The 19,341-nt window shown below is 52.9% G+C and overlaps 1 protein-coding gene across 1 annotated transcript; it reads left to right on the top strand.

Annotated features, from left to right (window-relative positions):
* The first annotated feature begins 5,875 nt into the window (after positions 1-5,875).
* Positions 5,876-14,231, top strand: LRRC73 (leucine rich repeat containing 73). The gene is made up of 6 exons (XM_074949043.1): positions 5,876-7,178; positions 7,834-7,994; positions 9,037-9,159; positions 10,733-10,833; positions 11,593-11,776; positions 13,700-14,231. Exons 1-6 carry the CDS (start codon positions 6,907-6,909, stop codon positions 13,768-13,770), a joined length of 912 nt encoding a protein of 303 aa, XP_074805144.1. The 5' UTR covers positions 5,876-6,906; the 3' UTR covers positions 13,771-14,231.
* The last annotated feature ends 5,110 nt before the right edge of the window (positions 14,232-19,341 follow it).

The following is a 19,341-nucleotide window of genomic DNA, read 5'->3' as shown; positions in this document are numbered from 1 at the left end:
TTTCTAATGTCTTGGGTGTAGGGCCTACGTTCCAACTAGTCCCTTCTGCTCTCATAATCTAAAATGAGTCTATTCCTGTTCTTCCCTGAATGCTGGTTCTTCCAACACCAAATGGAGTACATGTAACAGGACTGATTTGGAGATGGGGAAGGAGAGAGACTCAGCTCTAGGCCATTAGGCTCTAGGCCACTGGGATGATTCCAGCCCAGCTCAGCAGGGCCCAAAACTCATTCCCCTTTGGCAGCTGGCCCACGGACACTGCATTTTTTGCTAGGCCAGGCTCCATCAAAACTGGGTCTTCAGGGCTCCCAACACAGAGATAAAGAACTGTCTCTCTGCTTCCACATCTAGTGATGGTTCCTCCAGCTTAGGCCCAATGCCTGGGTCCCTCATGCTCACTGAAAGCCCAGCAAATGTCAGTGTGCAGGGCTCTCTGGGGAGTGCCACACCTGAGTCTGGGACTACAGCCTGGCATAAGGTCTGACACCCCTTGACTCCATGCTGCTAAAAGGGGCAGTGCAGCTTGTTTCATTCCTTTTTCCAGTCCCAGTTTGTATTCTATGAGCACGAGTGTGAGTGTACAGTGGTATTTTCTGTCCTGTAGGGTTTTATATTCCGCTGAACCATATGGAGGTCAGCCAGTGCTTTTGCATAAGAAAGAACAATACATACAGTCTGCAGCATAAGTTTTACTGCATAAGCCCCTTCCCTATATCTCACTAAATCTGGTCTGGGGTCAGGATTAGGAACTGATTAGCCACCAGGCCTTCTTGCCCCATGCACTGGCTGTTTTCACAGCCCATGCCCCAGACACCCAGAGGAATCATGTTTGGAACTAACAGCCTCTGTCCTCTCAAAGTGTTCCTCACTATCCCAGCTCCAGGACCTTAGAAGTGACTTAGCACTCATGCCAAGTGATGCTGCAGGGCTGCTACAGTTAATGGAAGTTGGACATGTCCCAGGGGCTCTCTTCCCAGAGCCACTCTCTAATAATAGCCCTTTTAGTGGAACATGGGTAATTGGTGCCTGGAGGTAATCATGAGGGAGAATGCAACATCTTCTCCCTTTCAACCTGCATTGGCCAGAGGCACTGAAAAGAGACCTGGCTGCGCTATCCGACAATCCTTCCCGCTGGAGCTACTGTGTGTCTGTCTAGGCTGCTCTGACACACAGCCATTTTACTCACAAACCCCACAGCAAAGGGCCTTATTCCCACTCAGACACCTAATCTGAGCACACAAGAGATTCTGCAACTCCCTGTTTGCAAAACATCACCTGTACCAGCACTGGACACTTGGATGCCGGGAGCCAGGGTTGGCACCACAATGGCCCCTCTCCTGCTCCGGGGCCCATGCAGTTACTTCTCCACACCCACTTGACTTCAGAATCTTCTTGCTTCGGTTTTTGAGCCTTTTGAAAACCTAGTCCCCCATCAACCCCCTCCATCTCCATCCCACCTGCTGTGAAATGGGGAGACCGGTATTCACTCGCCTCTAGAACCTGGTGGCTGGAAAGTGCTAGAAGGGAGCTAAGGGTTATTCAGACAGGGCGTTGACACCTTCAGAGAAAATCAGGTGTTGCAACCCAGGCCTTGGACTTGTCACCTGAGCCCAGACCCTTACCTGCCTTGTTCTGCCGCTCCCCTTTGGTTTCTATATGCTGCCTCGTGCGGCCTCGTGACATGCAAACCCTGGCTCAAGTGACCCCTTCTCCCTTCCAAAGAGAGAAGTTGAAAGGCTACTTAACATGCTCGCCAGGATCCAGTTTCTCCCTCACTTGGCATCGCCTCTCTCCTGTGCCTGATGCTCAGGAGCCTGGTTTTGCTTCCTTAATTACTCACGAGATGGGATTTTGCTTGGGGGTTTCTATATACAGCACCCAATCCTTTTCCTTAGTGGATTAGCTCTTTGCAGAAAGCTGCCTACATATGCAGTTTAATCTAATCTTCACATCACTCCACTAGCTTCTTTATACTGCAGTTTATACTGAGCTGAAATCTAGCCATAGTCTCTCTGCTTCCTATTTCCCACCAGCTACAGAATTCTTTCAGGGACCTCAGCATGGTGCTTTCCCAGCTCCCGCTCATTTGCACTCTGGGGAGCATTGTGAATGGAAGGGGGCCAGGCTCCCTTCACCTGCGTTGCTCACACTTAAGTTCATTCATTTAATGGGAGTGGGCCAGAAAAGTCCTGCACAGTGAGTGTTGCTGAGGTAAGCAAAGCTGGGATGTTTCCCAACCCCCTTCTCTCCCCCTCTGCCTCCATGCACTGAGCAAGGGATGTGAGCAGAGCCTGGCCCGTCTAACTCAGGGCTTGGCTACACTTGAGAGATACAGCGCAATAAAGGAGCCCCGGGCGCACTAGCTCACTACCCATCCACACTGGCAAGGCACGTAGAGCGCTCTGACTCTGTGGCTCCAGCGCTGCTGGGACTCCACCTTGGCGAGTGGAATAATGTTTGCTGCGCCCCCGCTGGAGTGCCGCAGTGCCAGTGTGAACGAGGCGTTGCATTACTGTGCTCTGATCAGCCTCCAGAAACGTCCCATAATCCCCTAAAGTCAAGTGGCCACTCTGGTCATTGTTTTGAATTCGCTGTAGGAATGTGGATATGCCGTTTGAAAGCTCCGTTTCTGACAGCTGGCTGCTTATCTGCTCCCAGACAAAGCAACAATTACTGTGGAATGGGGTGTGTGAGAGAGGCGGGGGGGAGGGAGGGTCTGCTGCTGTCTGAACTTACAAGACAGCATGCTGACATGCTCTCTCCCCCCACATACACACAACACACTCCCTGTCACACTCCACCCTACCCCACCCCCATTTGAAAAACATGTTTCAGTCACTTGCATGCTGAGATAGCTGCCCATAATATACTGCTCCCAATGCTGCTGCAAGTGCTGCAAATGTGGCCACGCCAGTGAGTTGGAAGCTGTCAGTGTGGACAGACTGCAGCGCTTTCCCTACTGCGCTCTCCAAAGGCTGGTTTAACTCAAAGCACTCTACATCTGCAAGTGTAGCCATGCCCTCAGATGATGAGCCCTGGGGGCAGGAACCATGTCACTGAGCACACACCACCAGTGTTTATCAAAGAAATCCCCAGGTCTCTGGCCTCTCTGCTCTGACAGATCATTCCCTGATCAGCTTTAATTCACTCTCTCCACTGAATGAAGAAAGGCACAGGGTTGGGGGGGAGGGGAGGCAAACTGCCTGACTCCCTTTATTCCTACCATGTTTCCAGCTGTTATCCAGAATCCTTCCTCACCCCCTGCCTCTCCTCTTCTTTCAGAGTAACTCTCCTGGGATCTACAATCCCCCGTCATTTCCCTGCCTCAGCCAAGGCTCTGTTAGTCCCATGATACCCTAGATTATCCCGTTAGCCTTTGAGATTGTCGATCTCAGTGGGTAGTGATCAACGGCTCAATGTCTAGTTGGCAGCCGGTATCAAGCGGAGTGCCCCAGGGGTCGGTCCCGGGGCCAGTTTTGTTCAACATCTTCATTAATGATCTGGATGATAGGATGGATTGCACCCTCAGCAAATTCGCAGATGACACTAAACTGGGGGAAGAGGTAGATATGCTGGAGGGTAGGGATAGGGTCCAGAGTAACCTAGACAAATTGGAGGATTGGGCCAAAAGAAATCTGATGAGGTTCAACAAGGACAAGTGCAGAGTCCTGCACTTAGGACAGAAGACTCCCATGCACTGCCACAGGCTGGGGACCGACTGGCTAAGCAGCAGTTCTGCAGAAAAGGACCTGGGGATTACAGAGGACAAGAAGCTGGATATGAGTCAACAGTGTGCCCTTGTTGCCAAGAAAGCTAACGGCCTATTGCTGCATTAGTACGAGCATTGGCAGCAGATCGAGGGAAACCATTATTCCCCTCTGTTGGACACTGGTGAGGCCACATCTGGAGTATTGCAACCAGTTTTGGGGCCCCCACTACAGAAAGGATGTGGACAAATTGGAGAGAATCCAACGAAGGGTAACGAAAATGATTAGGGGGCTGGGGAACATGACTTAAAAGAAGAGGCTGAGGGAACTGGACTTATTTAGTCTGCAAAAGAGAAGAGTGAGGGGGGATTTGATAGCAGCCTTCATCTATCTGAAAGGGGGTTCCAAAGAGGATGGAGTTAGGCTGTTCTCAGTGGTGGCAGATGACAGAACAAGGAGCAATAGTCTCAAGTAGCAGTGGGGAAGGTCTAGGTTGGATATTAGGAAAAACTATTTCACTAGGAGGGTGATGAAGCACTGGAATGGGCTACCTAGGGAGGCGGTGGAACTTCCATCCTTAGAGGTTTTTAAGGCACAGCTTGACAAAGCCCTGGCTGGGATGATTTAGTTGGGGTTGGTCCTGCTTTGAGCAGGGGGTTGGACTAGAGGACCTTGTGAGGTCTCTTCCAATCCTAATCTTCTATGATTCTATGAAACCATGTGACTTCCTTATATGTGTTGCTGTGCAGAAGCGAATGTGCCTTCCACTCTTCCCTTTCAAGCCATGCTTTAGTTCCACCAGTGCAGAGAGATTTGACTAAAGCCAATGGCCTCTGCAACCAGCTCCTCTGCAACTCCCCAAGCAAAGAAGAGAAAGTGCCTAGTCAACAGGACCCCCAAACCACCATTTGGAAGCTGTTGCTGCAGCCAGCCCTCATGGCGTCCCTTGGGGAGGCCCTCTGTTTTAACCCTTGCTGTGGAGAGTTTTATATCAAGCACTCTCACTGATGTCATACCAGGCATTTTACTTATACACGTGCCGTGCCACAACATTACTAATGGTAAATAATACAGCATCTTTGTTCCCAACATCACCTTGCTCGCCCCCAGCCTACCACCAACTCCACTCACATACCAGCCCTACTTCAGAAGATGTCTCTGATAGCAGCAGCCCTGAAAGCACCATTTAAAATCCTTTTCTCCCCATTTTTAGACCAACAGCTTGACCCTCCCGGGGTTGGCATGTGGAGTTGTCTCACTGGATGGGTAACACCACAATATCTTCCCCACCCATCTCTGGCCTGGAAGTAGGGTCCTTTTTACACATGCCTGGCCCTCTCAGATGTCCATGGAACTTATTAATTTCCTGACCCTTTGCCTGGGTGCTTCAGACAAGACTCTGTTAGTCCCATGATACCATAAAATATCTCCTCAGCCTTTGAAACTGTGCGACTCCCTCTTCTGTGGCTCTATTACCTGGACCACTGCCCTCCTCTTTGCCTTCCCAAGATCTGCTTTCATGCCACTAGGGCTGCTCCAGGCCTTGGCCTCTAGGCAAGTCCCCTCCCTCTCTTGCCTGTCTCTCCTTCTCCATTTGTAGTTCAATCACACACCCCAACAGGGTTCAGTTTGCCTTTCCCTAAGCCCCATCTGCAACCCAGGTATCCAGCCTGGAGAGCCCAGTGGCCTGAACAGGGGAGTGGGAATTGGAAGCTCCTGACCATGGGGTGTAAATTTCTCCCCCTCTCATTGTAAGGGGTGGATCCCGCCCCCGGGGGGGGTGAGGGCTTCACGGACCTAGGTGTGTAAGGTGCAGGGCCTCCTGCCCTAACTACATTTGTGGGGGAGAGGCCAAATCCCAAAATTGAGGGTGCAGCAAGGCGGCCTAAGGAAAGGGTGGGGGATGGGCGGTCCCAGGCCTTTTGCACGGGACCAGGTACCTGCTGCCCTGTGCTAGCGGAAGCAGCGGGCGGAGGTGGTCGCCGCGGAGCCAGGCAGGGCAGGAGGCGGAGGCTGCTGGACAGTGGCAATAGGAACCAGCCAGCCCCCGCCGGGCCGGCCCCAAACAAAGCCGGATCCCGGGAGGGAGGCAGCACGAATCCCCGCAGCGGCGCTGGACCAGGGGTCCCGGGGGGCACCAGGCCCGGGCGGCTTCAGCTGCTGCCGAGCCGGTAGGAGGAGCCGGGGCTGCGAGGGAGGCGCCGCTCCGGGTCGGCCACACGGCGATCCGGAGCAAGGTGCAGAGGGAGCCGGGCCCAGCCGGGGGCCCGGCCAGCTCCGCCCCGGGAATCCCGGTGCCACAGCAGCAGAGTCCCCGTCTCCAGCAGAGCAGGTGCAGCGGGCGGAAAGAGCCGTAGCGCAGAGATCCCGGGCTGGCTGCCACCTGCCGGGGGAAGGGAGCTGGGCACCGGGGTAGGGATGATCTGTGCCCGGGGAGGTCCCGGCCCCTGATGCTGCTCTGAAGCCTGATGACAGCGCAGCCCGTTCCCTCCCGGTCTCAGGGGCCCCGCGGCTGCTTCGGCTCTGTCTCCCCATATCGTTAGCGGTCGGGCTCAGATCCCTCCGAATCCGGTGTGACCCACGCGGTGATCCGGATCCGATCTGGATATAGACCCTCCTTTTCGGTGATCCGGATTGCACGGTACCCGGTTCCGTTGCGGATTGCACACCTCTTTCCCGTCCCGGGAATCGTGCTCCAGCCGGACTGCAGCCTTGATTGACTCTCTAATTGACTCGTAATTGCGTCGAATTTTGAAGCCGCTACGAGAACTGGAGATTATCTACCTGCTTCTATTTGGATTGCACTTAGTTTCCTTGCGCCGCGCGAGGTTGCACAGCAGCGCTGCACTGACCCGATTGCACAACATCAGCACCGACAAAGCTCCAGTTTGGACGTTAGTTACTTGCAGGAATTGGGATTGCACAGCAGCCTTTGCACAGGTCCATATTGCACATTACTTACCTGCACCAATCCGGATTGCTCGGTAGCCTTGGGCTAATCCAGACTCCACAAAAACCTTTACACTAATTAGATTTGCACAGCAGATCCCAGCATTCATTGCACCTGCACTGATCTGGATTGCACACTATTCACTTGCACCAATTCAGATAGCACATTATTTACCTGCACAGATCCAGATTGCACAGCAGTTTCTGCAGGTGTCTGTGTGTGTTTGCTCACGGCCAAAACTGGTGAAAGATGTTGCCAGGGTCTATCCAGATCTCTGGGGAGACTTTATCAAGTGCTGAGATCCGGGACATTTGCGAGAGCCTGCGGGAGAACTCGGTGCGACTGCTGTCACTCCGGGGCTGCCAGCTTTCTGACCGGGATTTCGGGCGCATTTGCCGAGGGGTAGCGGAATCTCACTCCTTGGCTCAGCTCAACCTCAACCTGGGGATTGTGTCCAACATCAACCGGGTCAAGCAACTGGCGGAAGCCCTGAAGACAAACCGCTCTGTCCAGTCTCTGTTGTAAGTAGGGGAGACCTTACTGGATGTGGATGTGGAGATGTGCCACCCCCAAGAGTGGCCTTCCAGAAGTCCAGTATCCCTGCCCTCAGTGAGCACCCATGTCAGGAGATGTGCTCCGCACCCTCCCCCCACTGTTCTGACAGGGTTGCCTCACCTCTCTGTGGCGCTGTGTTGCTCTTCAGTCCTGTAAATTAATTCTTATCTGAGAAAAAATGTACCTGATTTTAAGCATCAAGTTCCCCTGCCCCATGCTGGGAGGAGGCCACCACTGCACCTCTCCCATCTCCTGGCATATTTGATCTCTTTCCTATTTTGGAAGGGGGATGTCTCTGCATCCCTGATTCCCTAGACCCCTGTCTGTCCCATGCTGGGAGGGAATTGTCTGCACCCCTGAAGTCCCCAGGCGTGCTTCCCGTCCTATGCTGAGAGGACTGTCTCTGTACCTCTGTCACTTGTCACCAGAGCCCTTTTTGCCCAGTCTGTTCTAAGCTCCCTCATTCAGGGACACAGCATCCCTAGGCATTTTGGAGCCTTGCCCCCACCAGGCAGTGGCATCTTCCTCCTGTTCCCTCTGTTTCTTGGTTCCCATTGTCTGAGGCAGTCCCCAGTGCCCTGAGGAAGGCACATTAATAATTCCTACCCTTTACCCACATAGCCTCCATGGGAGCCCCCTGACAGACGCCGGCCTAGCTCTCCTCAATCCAGCGCTCTCCATCCATCCCTCTCTGGTGGCTTTGGACTTGGGAGACTGCATGCTGGGTGACGAGGGCATCAACTTGATCTGTGGGCTCCTGCCTCCCGATGGAGCCAAGTCAGGTAAGCAAAAGGGTCTGTGGGGTATGCAGTGGCCAGTGAAACTCATATATGGCTCAGGCCCCTCTGCTTAGAGCTAAACTTCCTCTGCTTGTGTCTTGTTCGGGGAGCAGCACGTAAAGTTTCTCCCTCTGCTGAGACATGGCACGAAGCTTCTCCTCCCAGCGTAAGTGCAGTGAAAGCGTCCCTTAGTACAGGAGCCATTGCACTGGGTGAGGACTCTGCTTCCTCCTTGCATACTTCTAAGGGGAGGGAGCCCTATCCAATGGAGCATGGCTCCTGGTACAGTGGACTGTTCCATCGGCACGATGCTAGTGGGGAATGGTGACCAGTTTGCTGCCTCATGATGGGAGAGTTTGAATTTAGTGGGAGGGAGGCACAAGGCTTGGATTTCTGATTTGGTGTTAATATTTTGCACTTGTGAAGCCTGAGCTGTGATTGGTTCATTTACAATGAATGCAGATCAACGCACATTACGTTCGCCCCCTCCCCCATCCTGCCCCGGAACTGGGGTTTACAGTAAATTCGCCCCATTGACTCCTCTTGGAATTAACACTGAATGGTCCCTTGTGGCTGTTTTATGGGGAAGGGAATAACTGTCTGCTGGCTGAATAAGTTCCTTTTTACAGGGGCTAAAGTCTGAGGCCTGGGCTCTCACCCCAGCACCCTAACCAGCTATTGACCTCAGGCCTCCCCAGGTATATGCTCACAATAGACACAGCAGCCGCCCCTCCTGAAACTCAAGCATCTGTACCTGCCTGTCCTGCCCTTCCTTGCCACCCTTACCCATTTCCCCCTCCCACGCTGAGACTGCTTTTTGTGAACAAATGAAGGGGCAGCACTGCAGGTAGTAGCGCTAATCAGATAATTAACCTTAGTCGTTCTATAAACCATACCTTCTCCACCAATCAGGATGCAGGGAATTGTGAAACTCTGAGCCATGCCACTTCCTAGCTCTGTGATTGGCTGAGCGGGTTCTCCTCTGGAAGGTTTGGTGACTTGTCTGGAGCCTTAGGGTGTTCATTGGCTTCTCTCTTTTCTCCAGGCCTTAAGGAGTTAACACTGAGCGCAAACCCGGGTGTCACGGCCAAAGGTTGGGGCCGGCTGGCCATTGCAGTAGCTCACAGCTCCCAGGTGCGAGTGTTGAACCTGGACTACAACCCCCTCGGTGAGCGGCAAGGCGTGAGAGGCTCTGAACTACTAGCTTGACAGGCTTTGTGTGAGTTTGCTGCTGCTGAAGGTGCTGGTCTGATGGCCCTGGAGACTGAATCTAGACCAGGGACATCCTGGGCACTGGCAGGGCAGGGCAGGTTCCTCCACACTGTCCCTTCTGCTGGGCCTCTTCCCTGCCCTGGAGGTGCGGGCTAGGGAGACTAGATATCCTGATATTAGGAGATTTGTGTTATAGAGGCAGCTATACCCTCCCGCCACCCCCCCTCCCAAAAAAAAGTGTCCCAGTTTTTCACACTTGTTGTCTGGTCACCCTAGTGAGGGGGGAGTTCATTCTTCATAGCCCATTCAGTCCTCTGTGCTTGAGACTGGGGGCCAGTTAGTCCCACTTGTGCTGATAGTTTGTGTGATGAGGACACGTGTCCTGCCAGGAAATGCATCAAACATGTTTCACAGAGGAGATGGCAGCTTCAAGCAACGCAGGGAGGAAAGACTGTGTCCCCCCCTCCATCCGCCAGGGACTCTGGGCTCCCCTTGTCCCACTGGCTGTGTTTGCTTGTGTCAGGCCTCAGCTCAGGTGGTGACCTTCTTCTGCTCCCTCCCATTCCCAATCCCTTAGGTCTGAGCCATTGGCCTGCCAGATGGAACATGCCCCCCCTTTCCTCCAGCTCCTTCCCCAGATAATAACATGGAGGAGAAGAGCCTGGCAATGGTTGCCATGGAAACCAACTCTCCTTCTCCAGCTTGTATTGCTGGAGCAGGATTGGCAGCTGGTGAGGCAGAGACCAGGCCATGTGGCTCTCCCACCTCACCCCGCCCTAGGAAACTAGGCCAAGCAGCTCTCTCTCCCCTCCCTGCCACCCCCACCTCAGCAGAGACCCTGGCTGGGTGGGTGCTTCTACTCTGTGTTAAGAGTTCCTAACATGGTAGCTGATGGAGCCCCACCTGTGACTGTCCCCTGCCTCTTTCCTGGGGATTTTCAGGGGAGTGCTTCACTGGCACTGGCTGCCAGTGGGGTCAGCCCCAAAAGAGCCATCCCCCTACAAGGGGTGACAGCATGTCTGCTGGCTAGGACAGTAGACTCTTGGGTTCTATTCCTGGCTCTGAGAGGGAGTGGGGGCCAGTGGTCAGAGCAGAAGGCTGGGAGCCAGCACTCCCAGAGTCTATTTCTGGTTCTACTACTGACTTCCTCTCTGACCCTGGAGCCAGTCACTTCTCCTCTCTCTGCCTGAGTTTCCCCACTGGTGATGACGGGAGGCTCCGAGATCCTTGGGTAGTGGGATGGAAGGTGTTGTGTCTGAACAAAGTCTTCTTGTAAGAGAAACAATTTCACTGTGTTCCTTCAAGTTCTCTATGTTCAGTCCCAGAACAGCCAGTCACAGCCCACAACTAACAATCTGCTCTTTTCACAACCAACAACCCTTCACCTCCTCCTCCAAGGTGTTCCTGGCAAATAGGGATTAGTTGGTAGCATTGGGACGGGGTAGTCCCATGATCTGCCTGGCCCAGTGGATGCATGGTCTGTGTGAAGCCAGACTTTGCTGACATCCCCTGGCTTTCTTCTCCTCCAGGTGACCAGGTAGCAGGGATGCTGGCTGTTGCTGTGGCCTCCAGTCGCACCCTGGAGGTTCTGGACTTGGAAGGAACAGGACTTACCAACCATTCGGCCCAGGTAAGGAGTGTCTGGTGCTGATATAGCATCATCTGCTCCTCAGGGACACAGGTGTTAACAAACAGTGGGGTCCCCAACCCTGAGATGTACCTCCTTCCCTCCCCCCATCAGTGGATGCTCTCTTCAGAACAGTCTCTGCACCTAGAAGTACTGCTACTATCTGTTCCTTTCCCTGACCCATGGCTCTCAGCCCTTGGAGGTCCTGCTCCGCCCTAGCCTGAGGCTTGTGGCCCCTGCCTCAGCTCCAGTGAGTGGAGGGCGAGAGAGCAGATTTTTTGCATCTTTGGTTCTCTGGAAAAGTGAAGGAGAAGGTTTGGTTTCAGGAACAAGGTTTGTGAATAAGTCTTGGAGTTCAGGCTTAGAGCGAGATTAGGGGGTAACAGATATTTATCTGCTGAGTGGTTTTTTGCAGTCTCTTCTCTGAGAAGCTCAGCTCATGGTACTGAGATTTCCCATTCTCAGTGTCTCATCTGACTCAGGCTTGCAGGGGACATTTGCAGGTAGGAGAGGGCAGTAGTTTCCTCCTTGGGTACAGCCAGGAAGTCCTGGCAATGGGCCTCAGGTGGAGAGTTCTTAGTGTCCCTAAAAGCTGGGGTGGGGAGGGGGTGCGGCTCAGAGCCAGTGAAGGACAGAGAGAAGAAACGAGGACAGGGGTTGGGGCAGATGAAGAGAGTATAAAGCAGCTCTGAACGCCTTTCCTGTCAGTCGACTTCTGTCTGTGCTGCCTTTCTACCCGCTTCTGGCTCTCGTTCTGCTCAGACCTTGCTGGACATGGTGGAGAATTACCCGACAGCCCTGCGGACGCTGATCCTGGCAGAGAACAGCATCAGTCCCGAGCTGCAGCAGCAGATCTCAGACCTGCTCTCCGAGGGTGAGGAAGAGGAGGAGAATGAGGCTCATGAAGTCACGGCCAGGGAGAAGAACCCCTGGATCTGCCAGAGCAGTAAGACCTCTGGGACCCCAGAGAGGTGGAGATGAGGCTGGACTGGGGAGGCTGTCAGGAATGAGGGTTCTGTGCTGTTTTCTGCTGGGATGAGTATGTCATTGTGGGGTTGGTAAATGGACAAGGTCCCATCTCATTGTGGGCTGGAATACAAACTGACTTCAAGTCTCATCGGCCAGTTAAGTAGAATTGGGCTGGGTCAGTACTTCTATAGGAAGCCTCCTAGGACAATCCGGCTTCTACAAGAAGTGGAGGTGGGGCTCAGTGGGCTCTTTCCAGTACCAATGCCTTGGCATGATGCTGCAGGAATTAACATCTTTCAGCAGAGATGTAAAATCAGAGTCATGGATATTAAAACTCCCATGGGTCTTTTCATAAAACTTGGGGATTTGGCCCTGGTGTCTCAGCTAAATTCCAGCTCATGTCATTCCAGGCTGCTTCCCTAAATTCCCGTCCAATTTGAATGGGGTAAACCTTGTGTGGGTTACCGGCACTATATTCTATCTCCATTGGCTGTATTTGAAGGAAAGGGATATTGTAGTGATTCCAATGAGCTATTGTATACCAATGTTTGATAGGAATCCAGCAGAACTAACAGGGATAAAGGCAAAAAGGAGATCTACCTGGATCCTGCTAATTTTTTAACTAGTACCTGGATCCAACCAATTTTTGTCCAGTGCTCACCCCTCCCCACTTCCAATTCCAGTGTCTAAATAGAGAACAAGTATAGCTGCTCATAATGCACCAAAAACATCTGGACCCTGACACATCTCGGTGCAGCAGTGCCCCAAAACCTGCCTCCAACAACCAAATTCTGTGAGATCCAATCAATATTTGGACCTAGTCCCTCAAATTTAATTGTCCAAATAGAGACCAGGATAACTTCTTTGAGTCCAAAAACATTGTGACCCCCAATACTTCCTGGTGCAAGAACCTGACTCCAGCACTTCGGAAGAAGGATGGGGTTGTTTGCTTCTCAACAAACACATGTGTTCAGCTCCATACACACCATCCTCAAGACACTCAACTGAGTTTGGGGAAGAATTCCTTTGGCAACAGTGGCTGGTTCTTTGTGCAGTCATGTACTGGCCAGTGCCATCAGGAGCAGCGGGGAGTGTGAGGTAATGGTATGTCCTATCTGCTTTCCGGCTTCACCTTCCTCTTTAAAACTGAACAGGGAAGTTACACGTCAACCCTCAATTCAGACAGTGTGAAGAGTGAGAATTTCCAGGTGTCAGTTGGGAAACAAAGTGCCATGTGCTGGTGCCCCTTGGTTCTCCACAGCCTTGCTTCCCATGTGCATTGGGGTAGATCTGCTGCTTACTTCTGTGAACTCTGCAGCGCCAGCACAGCTAAAGGGGAGTGAGCTGGATTCTGTTCTTGTGGATTGGCAACAGAAGGGGTTGCGAAGTTCTAGTCAGTTATACCTGTGCAGCCTCTCTGAGAGCACAGGAGTTGTCACTGAGGGCAGACTTTGAAGGCAGTGGGATTGCACAGGTGTCACTGAAGGGCTAATTTGGCCAGCAGAACCCATAATGCTCCTGATGATTGACAGACTCTCAGATCCCAGGGGGAGTTTTCAGGGCTGGCTTTTCCTCTGTAACCTGAGCACATGGCGTCCCTGCGAGATGATACATCTGGATCCCCGCAGTGACATTGGGGCAGTCACTTCAAGGTCCCCCAAACAGCATTAACTCTGCCATGTTGCACAGAGAGTGTGCATCTGGTCACCTCTCCCCCTCAAAATCCTCTCTGGCTTCTGGCTCCTTCCATGTTAGCCAAGCTCCTCCTTAGCCCTCATTTGCTCTGCCTTTGTCATGTCCTTTATCCCCTTCTCTCACTCTCGACGCTGTGCCTGGTGGCCAGACCTGTGTTCTTCTCCAGCTCAAATGTCTAACATTCTCTCTCCCACCTGCTCCACAGATCCCAGCTCCCAGATGGTCTTGGTGACGTCAGGTCTGGGCGAGAGCCTCTTAGCAGAAACAGAGATGTGACTAGGATACTCCTGCGGCGTCTGCTGAGACAAGCACTGTTTGCCTGTATGGGTGGGCCATGTGCAATGCGTGCATGGAGTGTGTGTGTGTGTGTTCACACCACACATGCTGGGTGAATGTCTGTGCTGTGTGTGTGCATACCCTGCTGTGCCCATGCCCACATGCCTCCAGCAAGCCTGCCCCAATTGTGCGTTCACATCGATGCCATCTTTGGGCTCTGAGTTTTGGATCCTGGCCTGAGTGAATCTACATGAGTGCCTGTGTCACATGCTTTGTCAGCTGCTTGTGCTTATCCACTTACTGCATGTTTAGATCACATGCCTTCCCTCTCCTGGCTGTACATTCCTGACCCACGTGCTGGAGGTTGTATTTATTCAGAGGTATATATTTGTGTATAACAGATGTTCTTTCTATTGCTTGTACCGGTGTCTTGAAGAGAGTTTTATAAAGGTCACAGACATGGCACAGCTCATGGCTGCAAGAGGCTCTGTCATTCCTGCTTCCACTGACAGGAAAGGGCGTTGAATGGGCTTGGAGAGGTTGATTGAGCGGGTGAGGAGAGACCTATCACAAACAGAGCCCTGGAATGGAGCAGGGATTCCCCCAGCAGAACAATTGCAAGGGACTGCTGGACTAGCAGCAGCCACGTGAGCTGCTCTCCACTGAGGTGCGTGTCAATCTGCTGATGGAAACCAGGCTAGAGTGGTAGCAGAGGAAGCCAGGCACAGCCCCCAACAGAGGTTCCACGATGCATCTGGGGAGGGACAGGAAATTGTCCCCAGCATTTAGTGTATTGTGCTTGTGCATTTATCCAAAGAAGGTAATGCACAAATAGCTGGGGCAAGACCAGATGCCTGGCCGGTGCTGCTCATATCCCCCTCTGTATGTCCTGGAGCCGGTGCTGGGCATGTGAGCAAAGACCATGTGGTCAGAATCTACTGCTCTGTCTCCACTTCCCCATGACCCAGAGCTGGCTATCAGGCTGGATGGGCTGAGAAGTTCTTGGTTCTGTCCTTATGGGAGAGAGCCAGATCCAGTGCATGTATATAGGAGATGCTAGAAGGCCTGTATGTACTATGGCTCTCTGCTGTTCCATGAGAGCAGAGCACTGAAATCTCATTCATTGCTGGTACCTTCGAAGCATATGCTCCCACAGGAAATCAAAGCTGAGCCAGATCCTGCATAGCCCCATCTCCCTGAATGGAATAACAGTGAGAAAGGGCCAAAGCCCTTGCTGTAATAGGGGCCTGTCCCTCTAATCCTGGAGCCCTTCTAACTCTGCTCTTCTGTCAACAGCTGCAGAGCTGGGCAGATTTACAGGGGAGATGGCCAGTGAAAACCTAGGCGCTGCAGGCAGAGGTGAGGGAGGACTCAGGAAGGGGTGCGCTGCCCTTTTCATTCAGTGCTGACTTTAACGCTTCAGGAAAGTGCAGCGGGATGCAGTTACAGGGTGTGACAAGGGGATTCAGGCAGAAGTGCTCCTTGGGCCACATCCACACCAATGCTCCAGGTCAGTGCCAAGGGACGATGTGCTGATGAAGCCACTGTGTCTCAGGTGAGCCTTAAAGCCAAGGGTCTGCTCCTTGGGGCAGTTTATGTAAGAGTGAGGAGGGAGGTCAAATTCCAGCTTTTGCGAGTCCAACCTGCCTTCCTGAATCGGCCCTGGGTGACGGCTTGTCCTGCCCTCCCGTGGCGCGTTCCTACGTGCTGTTAGCCCAGGCTTTGCATCAGTGAGTTTGTAAAGTGCTTTGGGATGGCTGGGGCACGGTAGCAGTTTAAGAGGTGTTATTCCATAATAATAAAACCCAGCAGGGCAGAGCCCCTTCGCATCTGAGCTCAACCTCCTGCACCGCCACTAGAGAACCAGACGGAGTGGTTAGCTGGAAAGGCTCAGATTGGAGCTGGCTAGAACAATAAACTGCAACTGGCTGCGGCAGAGCGAGTTCACCCTCTCCAGCACTGTGGAGAGCCCTCAGCGCACAGGGGAGTGAGCACACAACAAAAGCCAGGAGAGCCACCAGGAGGCAGCAGCGCTCTGAAGTGCCTGGCTGGGCTTGGCTGGCTGCCCGCTCAGCTCCCAGCCTGCTGGTCCTGTGGTGGTGATGTCTGCCTGCTGGGGGGGGCACCCAGCTCTGGCCCTGCAGCACTGGAGGAAGGCTTTGGGGGAAGGATGGATGGAGGAGGAGGGACAAGCAGCCAGGTGAGTTGTGGGACACAGGGACCCATTTCTATCTGGTGGGATCCTGTCAGGCCCAGGCTGGGCAAGGCGGTGCTGGGGAGAGCCCCATGGCGCACTTGATAGGAAAGGCCGCACTACGGCAGTGTCAGCTCATTAGCGTTCTCCCAGCTCTGCTCTCTCTTCACTGCCATGCGGCTGCATTTTCATACACACCCAGACTGATCCAGTCCCTGGGTCAGGGCCACCTTCCTAGGCTCCCGCAACATGCTAGCCGGACCACAGCAGACTGGCTCTTCTACATGGCCACACTTGTCCCGCTTGTCACACCCCAGCCGTTTCACTGCCTTGGACAGGAAACAGTGATGCTCTCGCCCTTCCTTAGAGGTTGCGGTTCTCCTGTTTGCGGCACAGCGAAGCAACTGGGGCCCACCAGTGCCCTGGTCTCTGCTCATGCCCCATTCTGCAGCCCCTTCTTCCCCCACCCCCATCTCTCCCCCCCTACTGTTCAGCTGAAATGAGGAAGAGTTCACCACAGTGAATTGTCCAGGACAGACTGGGCCAGTGGGTTGGGTGTTAACCTGGGTATTGGGGGAATCCAAGCACCTTCCTACATGACCTTGGACAGTCACTTAGGGCTGGGTTTGTAAAGGTATTTGGGGGTCTAAAAGCTGCAGAGCAGTGCCTAGTTGTGGTCAGTGAGAGTTACCTGCTTTAGAAAATGCCACTCGTGGCATCTTCAGCACCTTTGAACCTAGCCTTTCTGTGCCTCAGTTCCCCATGTGTGACATGGGGCTAAGATCAGTGCCCTCTCTCACAGCAGTGTGGGAGGATCAATATAGTAAGGACTGTGAGGTGCTCAGAATACTATGGTAATGGGGAGCACAGAAATACCTCAGATAAGTAGGATAATGGGGTCCCAGCAAAAACCCACACACAGCTGCCAACGGGAGGCTCAGGGCAGCAGGGACCAGCCCTGGAGAAACAGGAAGGGTGTGAGCATCAGCAACTACCTTTCTCAGGAGGGAGCTGGGGGAAAACAGGGCTTTCTACAAGGAGGGGATAGGGATTATAACCAGAGGCAAGCAGCTGGAGCCTGGAGGCAGGCTCCATGAAGAAGCCAGTGGTGCTAGGGAAGCAGCGCTGGCAGCTTCTCACAGTTGCTGACTGTGCTTGACTCCTCACTACTGAAGCGGGGCTGTGATGTGCCCATTTCCCTCCAGAGCCCCCGGCTGCTGCCATGTGACAAGGATGTGCCTAGTGATTGCAGATCAGCATGCACTCCTCTGCAGTCACTCGGGGAGAGGGAGGGAAGCTGCTAAGAGCCCAGGCAGCAGCTTAGAATATTTCCCTCATTGCCCAGGCAAAGAACATTGCACGAAATGGTGAATGCAATGTGCACCCAGTCCCCACTGCAGCCAAACAAGCTGAACTAGCCAGCAGCAGGAGCACATAAGTAACTGGAAGGTCAGATACCTAGGTTCTATCCAGACTCTATGAGAGAGGATGGGATTATTGTTAAAACACAGAACTGGGACACAGGGCTCCAGGATCCTAGCACCAACTCTGTGACCTTGGACAGGTCCCTTGCCTCAGTTTCCCCATCTGTAAAGGCGGTTGTGGGCCTTAGGGCAATTTCCTGTACTATCCTCTAAAGACCTTGTTGTATACAGTTTGTGTATTATTGTGGAACAGGATTTCATGTAACCTCTCCATGGGAGAGATGTCAGACATTGCATCCCCCTGCAGTATCCTCAGGGATCCATTGTTTTAAATGACTGGCTTGTGTACGATTTGTGTTCTCCTACATGGGGGAAGGCTGCCACAGCTCCTCCAGGAACTAACAACAGTTGTGGGGATTAAGGCAAATCAGGCAGGTTGTAAACCCCCCCAATGAGAGAGGTATCACCTCCTGCAGAGGCTCACACATACTGGTTCAAACTGGAGTCTCCACATACTGGACAAAGAAAGGACTTTTGGATAAATAGCCTGAATTTACACTGACTCAGGATCTTCTTCCTGATCCAGCAAAGGGACAGGCCCTTTGGTCCAAGAGGGGCCTCCAATCCTTGTGGAAGGGTTGACACCTACCAGAGAGTCAGCTCATAAGCTTTTTAGCATGTGTGTAAGTTTTTATTTTTTTAATGTTTTCTCTGTAATGCTTTCACCTTAAGAATGTGCTTCCTTACCAAGAGCTGTTTGGTAATGCACAACTGCTGGCTATTACACTGTTCATAGCCTCTAGAGAGAAAGCAAACTGCAGACACTGGCCTTGTAGGCAGCCTGGCTTGCTGGGAATATCACAGTGCAGGCAGGGAACTGCATAGCCTGGGATAACCTGTCAGGAAGGCAAGAGAGACAGGTCTCCACCTGAGAGAGGTGATGGCTGAGAAGCTGGGAGCCTAGAGTGGGGTCCCTTAAATGACCACAGACTTAAATTCCATAATATCTGCAAAACTCCAAGCTCCTCCTGTGGAAGGTGCAAGAGATGGGCTTCACTCTCTCTCATGTTAGACAGGGCCTACATGCTTCTGTTCCTCCCCCTTCAGTACTAAACCCATAGTAAGTCTCCCCGAATTTCCCGCACGTAGCAGGACTGGCAGCCGTAAATCATCCACTTCCAGGCTCAGCCCAGCAGAAATGCCTTGATAAGCCAGCTCCATCACCCGAAGACTAAACCCCAGCTCTGCGTCACACATCCCCCAGGCTGTGAGGGAAGGGGCTGGGTCCCTTGTTAGAACCCTGCTGGGGAGGCAAGGCTGTGGGGGACTTGGCACAGAGCATGCACCCTGTGGAGAAGGCTCCAGTCAGTGCCTGCCCAGCAGGATACACACTGTGGGCCAAGTGCCCCTTGCACCTTGCTGGAGCCAGGCAGGGGGGAAGATTGTGTTTCAGGGCTAGAATTAGGCTGGAGGATTAAAGGGCAGCAGGAGCAGCTGCTCCCAGGAGCACACAAAATAAATAATTATAGGGACAAAGGGAGCAGGAACCACAACTAAAAAGGAGGAGAGCCCAGCAGGGAGGCAGCACTGGATCAGCTCAAGCTACCACATGGAGAGGCAGGCAAACACAAGTCTTCCTCTGCTTGGCCCTCAGGTCTTGGCCAGGGAGCTCCTAAGGTGCAGAGTGAACTTCACTGTGTGAGCTCAGCAGCCCCTTTATCCCTCAGACTTGAACAGCCTTTTCCAGTGGGCTTCACAGCATCACCAGCACCTAATATTCAAAAATCACACAAGTTATGGGACTGGCATAAAAATCAAGAATAAAAAAGATTTAAACAGTGGGTTCTTTCTCTTTGCCGTTTGCTTTCTGAGCCTGTAGGTGCCCGTGGGTCATATTTGCCAGATTTTCTCCACAACCTCAAGGCTTAGAAAGACATCTCTTTTAAATGAAAG

Source organism: Natator depressus, chromosome 3 (assembly GCF_965152275.1).
Source record: "Natator depressus isolate rNatDep1 chromosome 3, rNatDep2.hap1, whole genome shotgun sequence".
Taxonomy (NCBI): Eukaryota; Metazoa; Chordata; order Testudines; family Cheloniidae; genus Natator; species Natator depressus.
Note: the sequence above shows the minus strand (reverse complement) of the source record. Positions and strands in the feature narration are given on the sequence as shown.

What these genes read in the sequence shown, in the direction of transcription:
- LRRC73 (XM_074949043.1), top strand. Translation starts at nt 6,907, where the DNA reads ATGTTGCCAGGGTCTATCCAGATCTCTGGGGAGACTTTATCAAGTGCT. An exon ending in CGCTCTGTCCAGTCTCTGTT is followed by an intron (nt 7,179 to 7,833) that starts GTAAGTAGGGGA and finishes TTACCCACATAG; the next exon opens with CCTCCATGGGAGCCCCCTGA. An exon ending in TCCCGATGGAGCCAAGTCAG is followed by an intron (nt 7,995 to 9,036) that starts GTAAGCAAAAGG and finishes TCTTTTCTCCAG; the next exon opens with GCCTTAAGGAGTTAACACTG.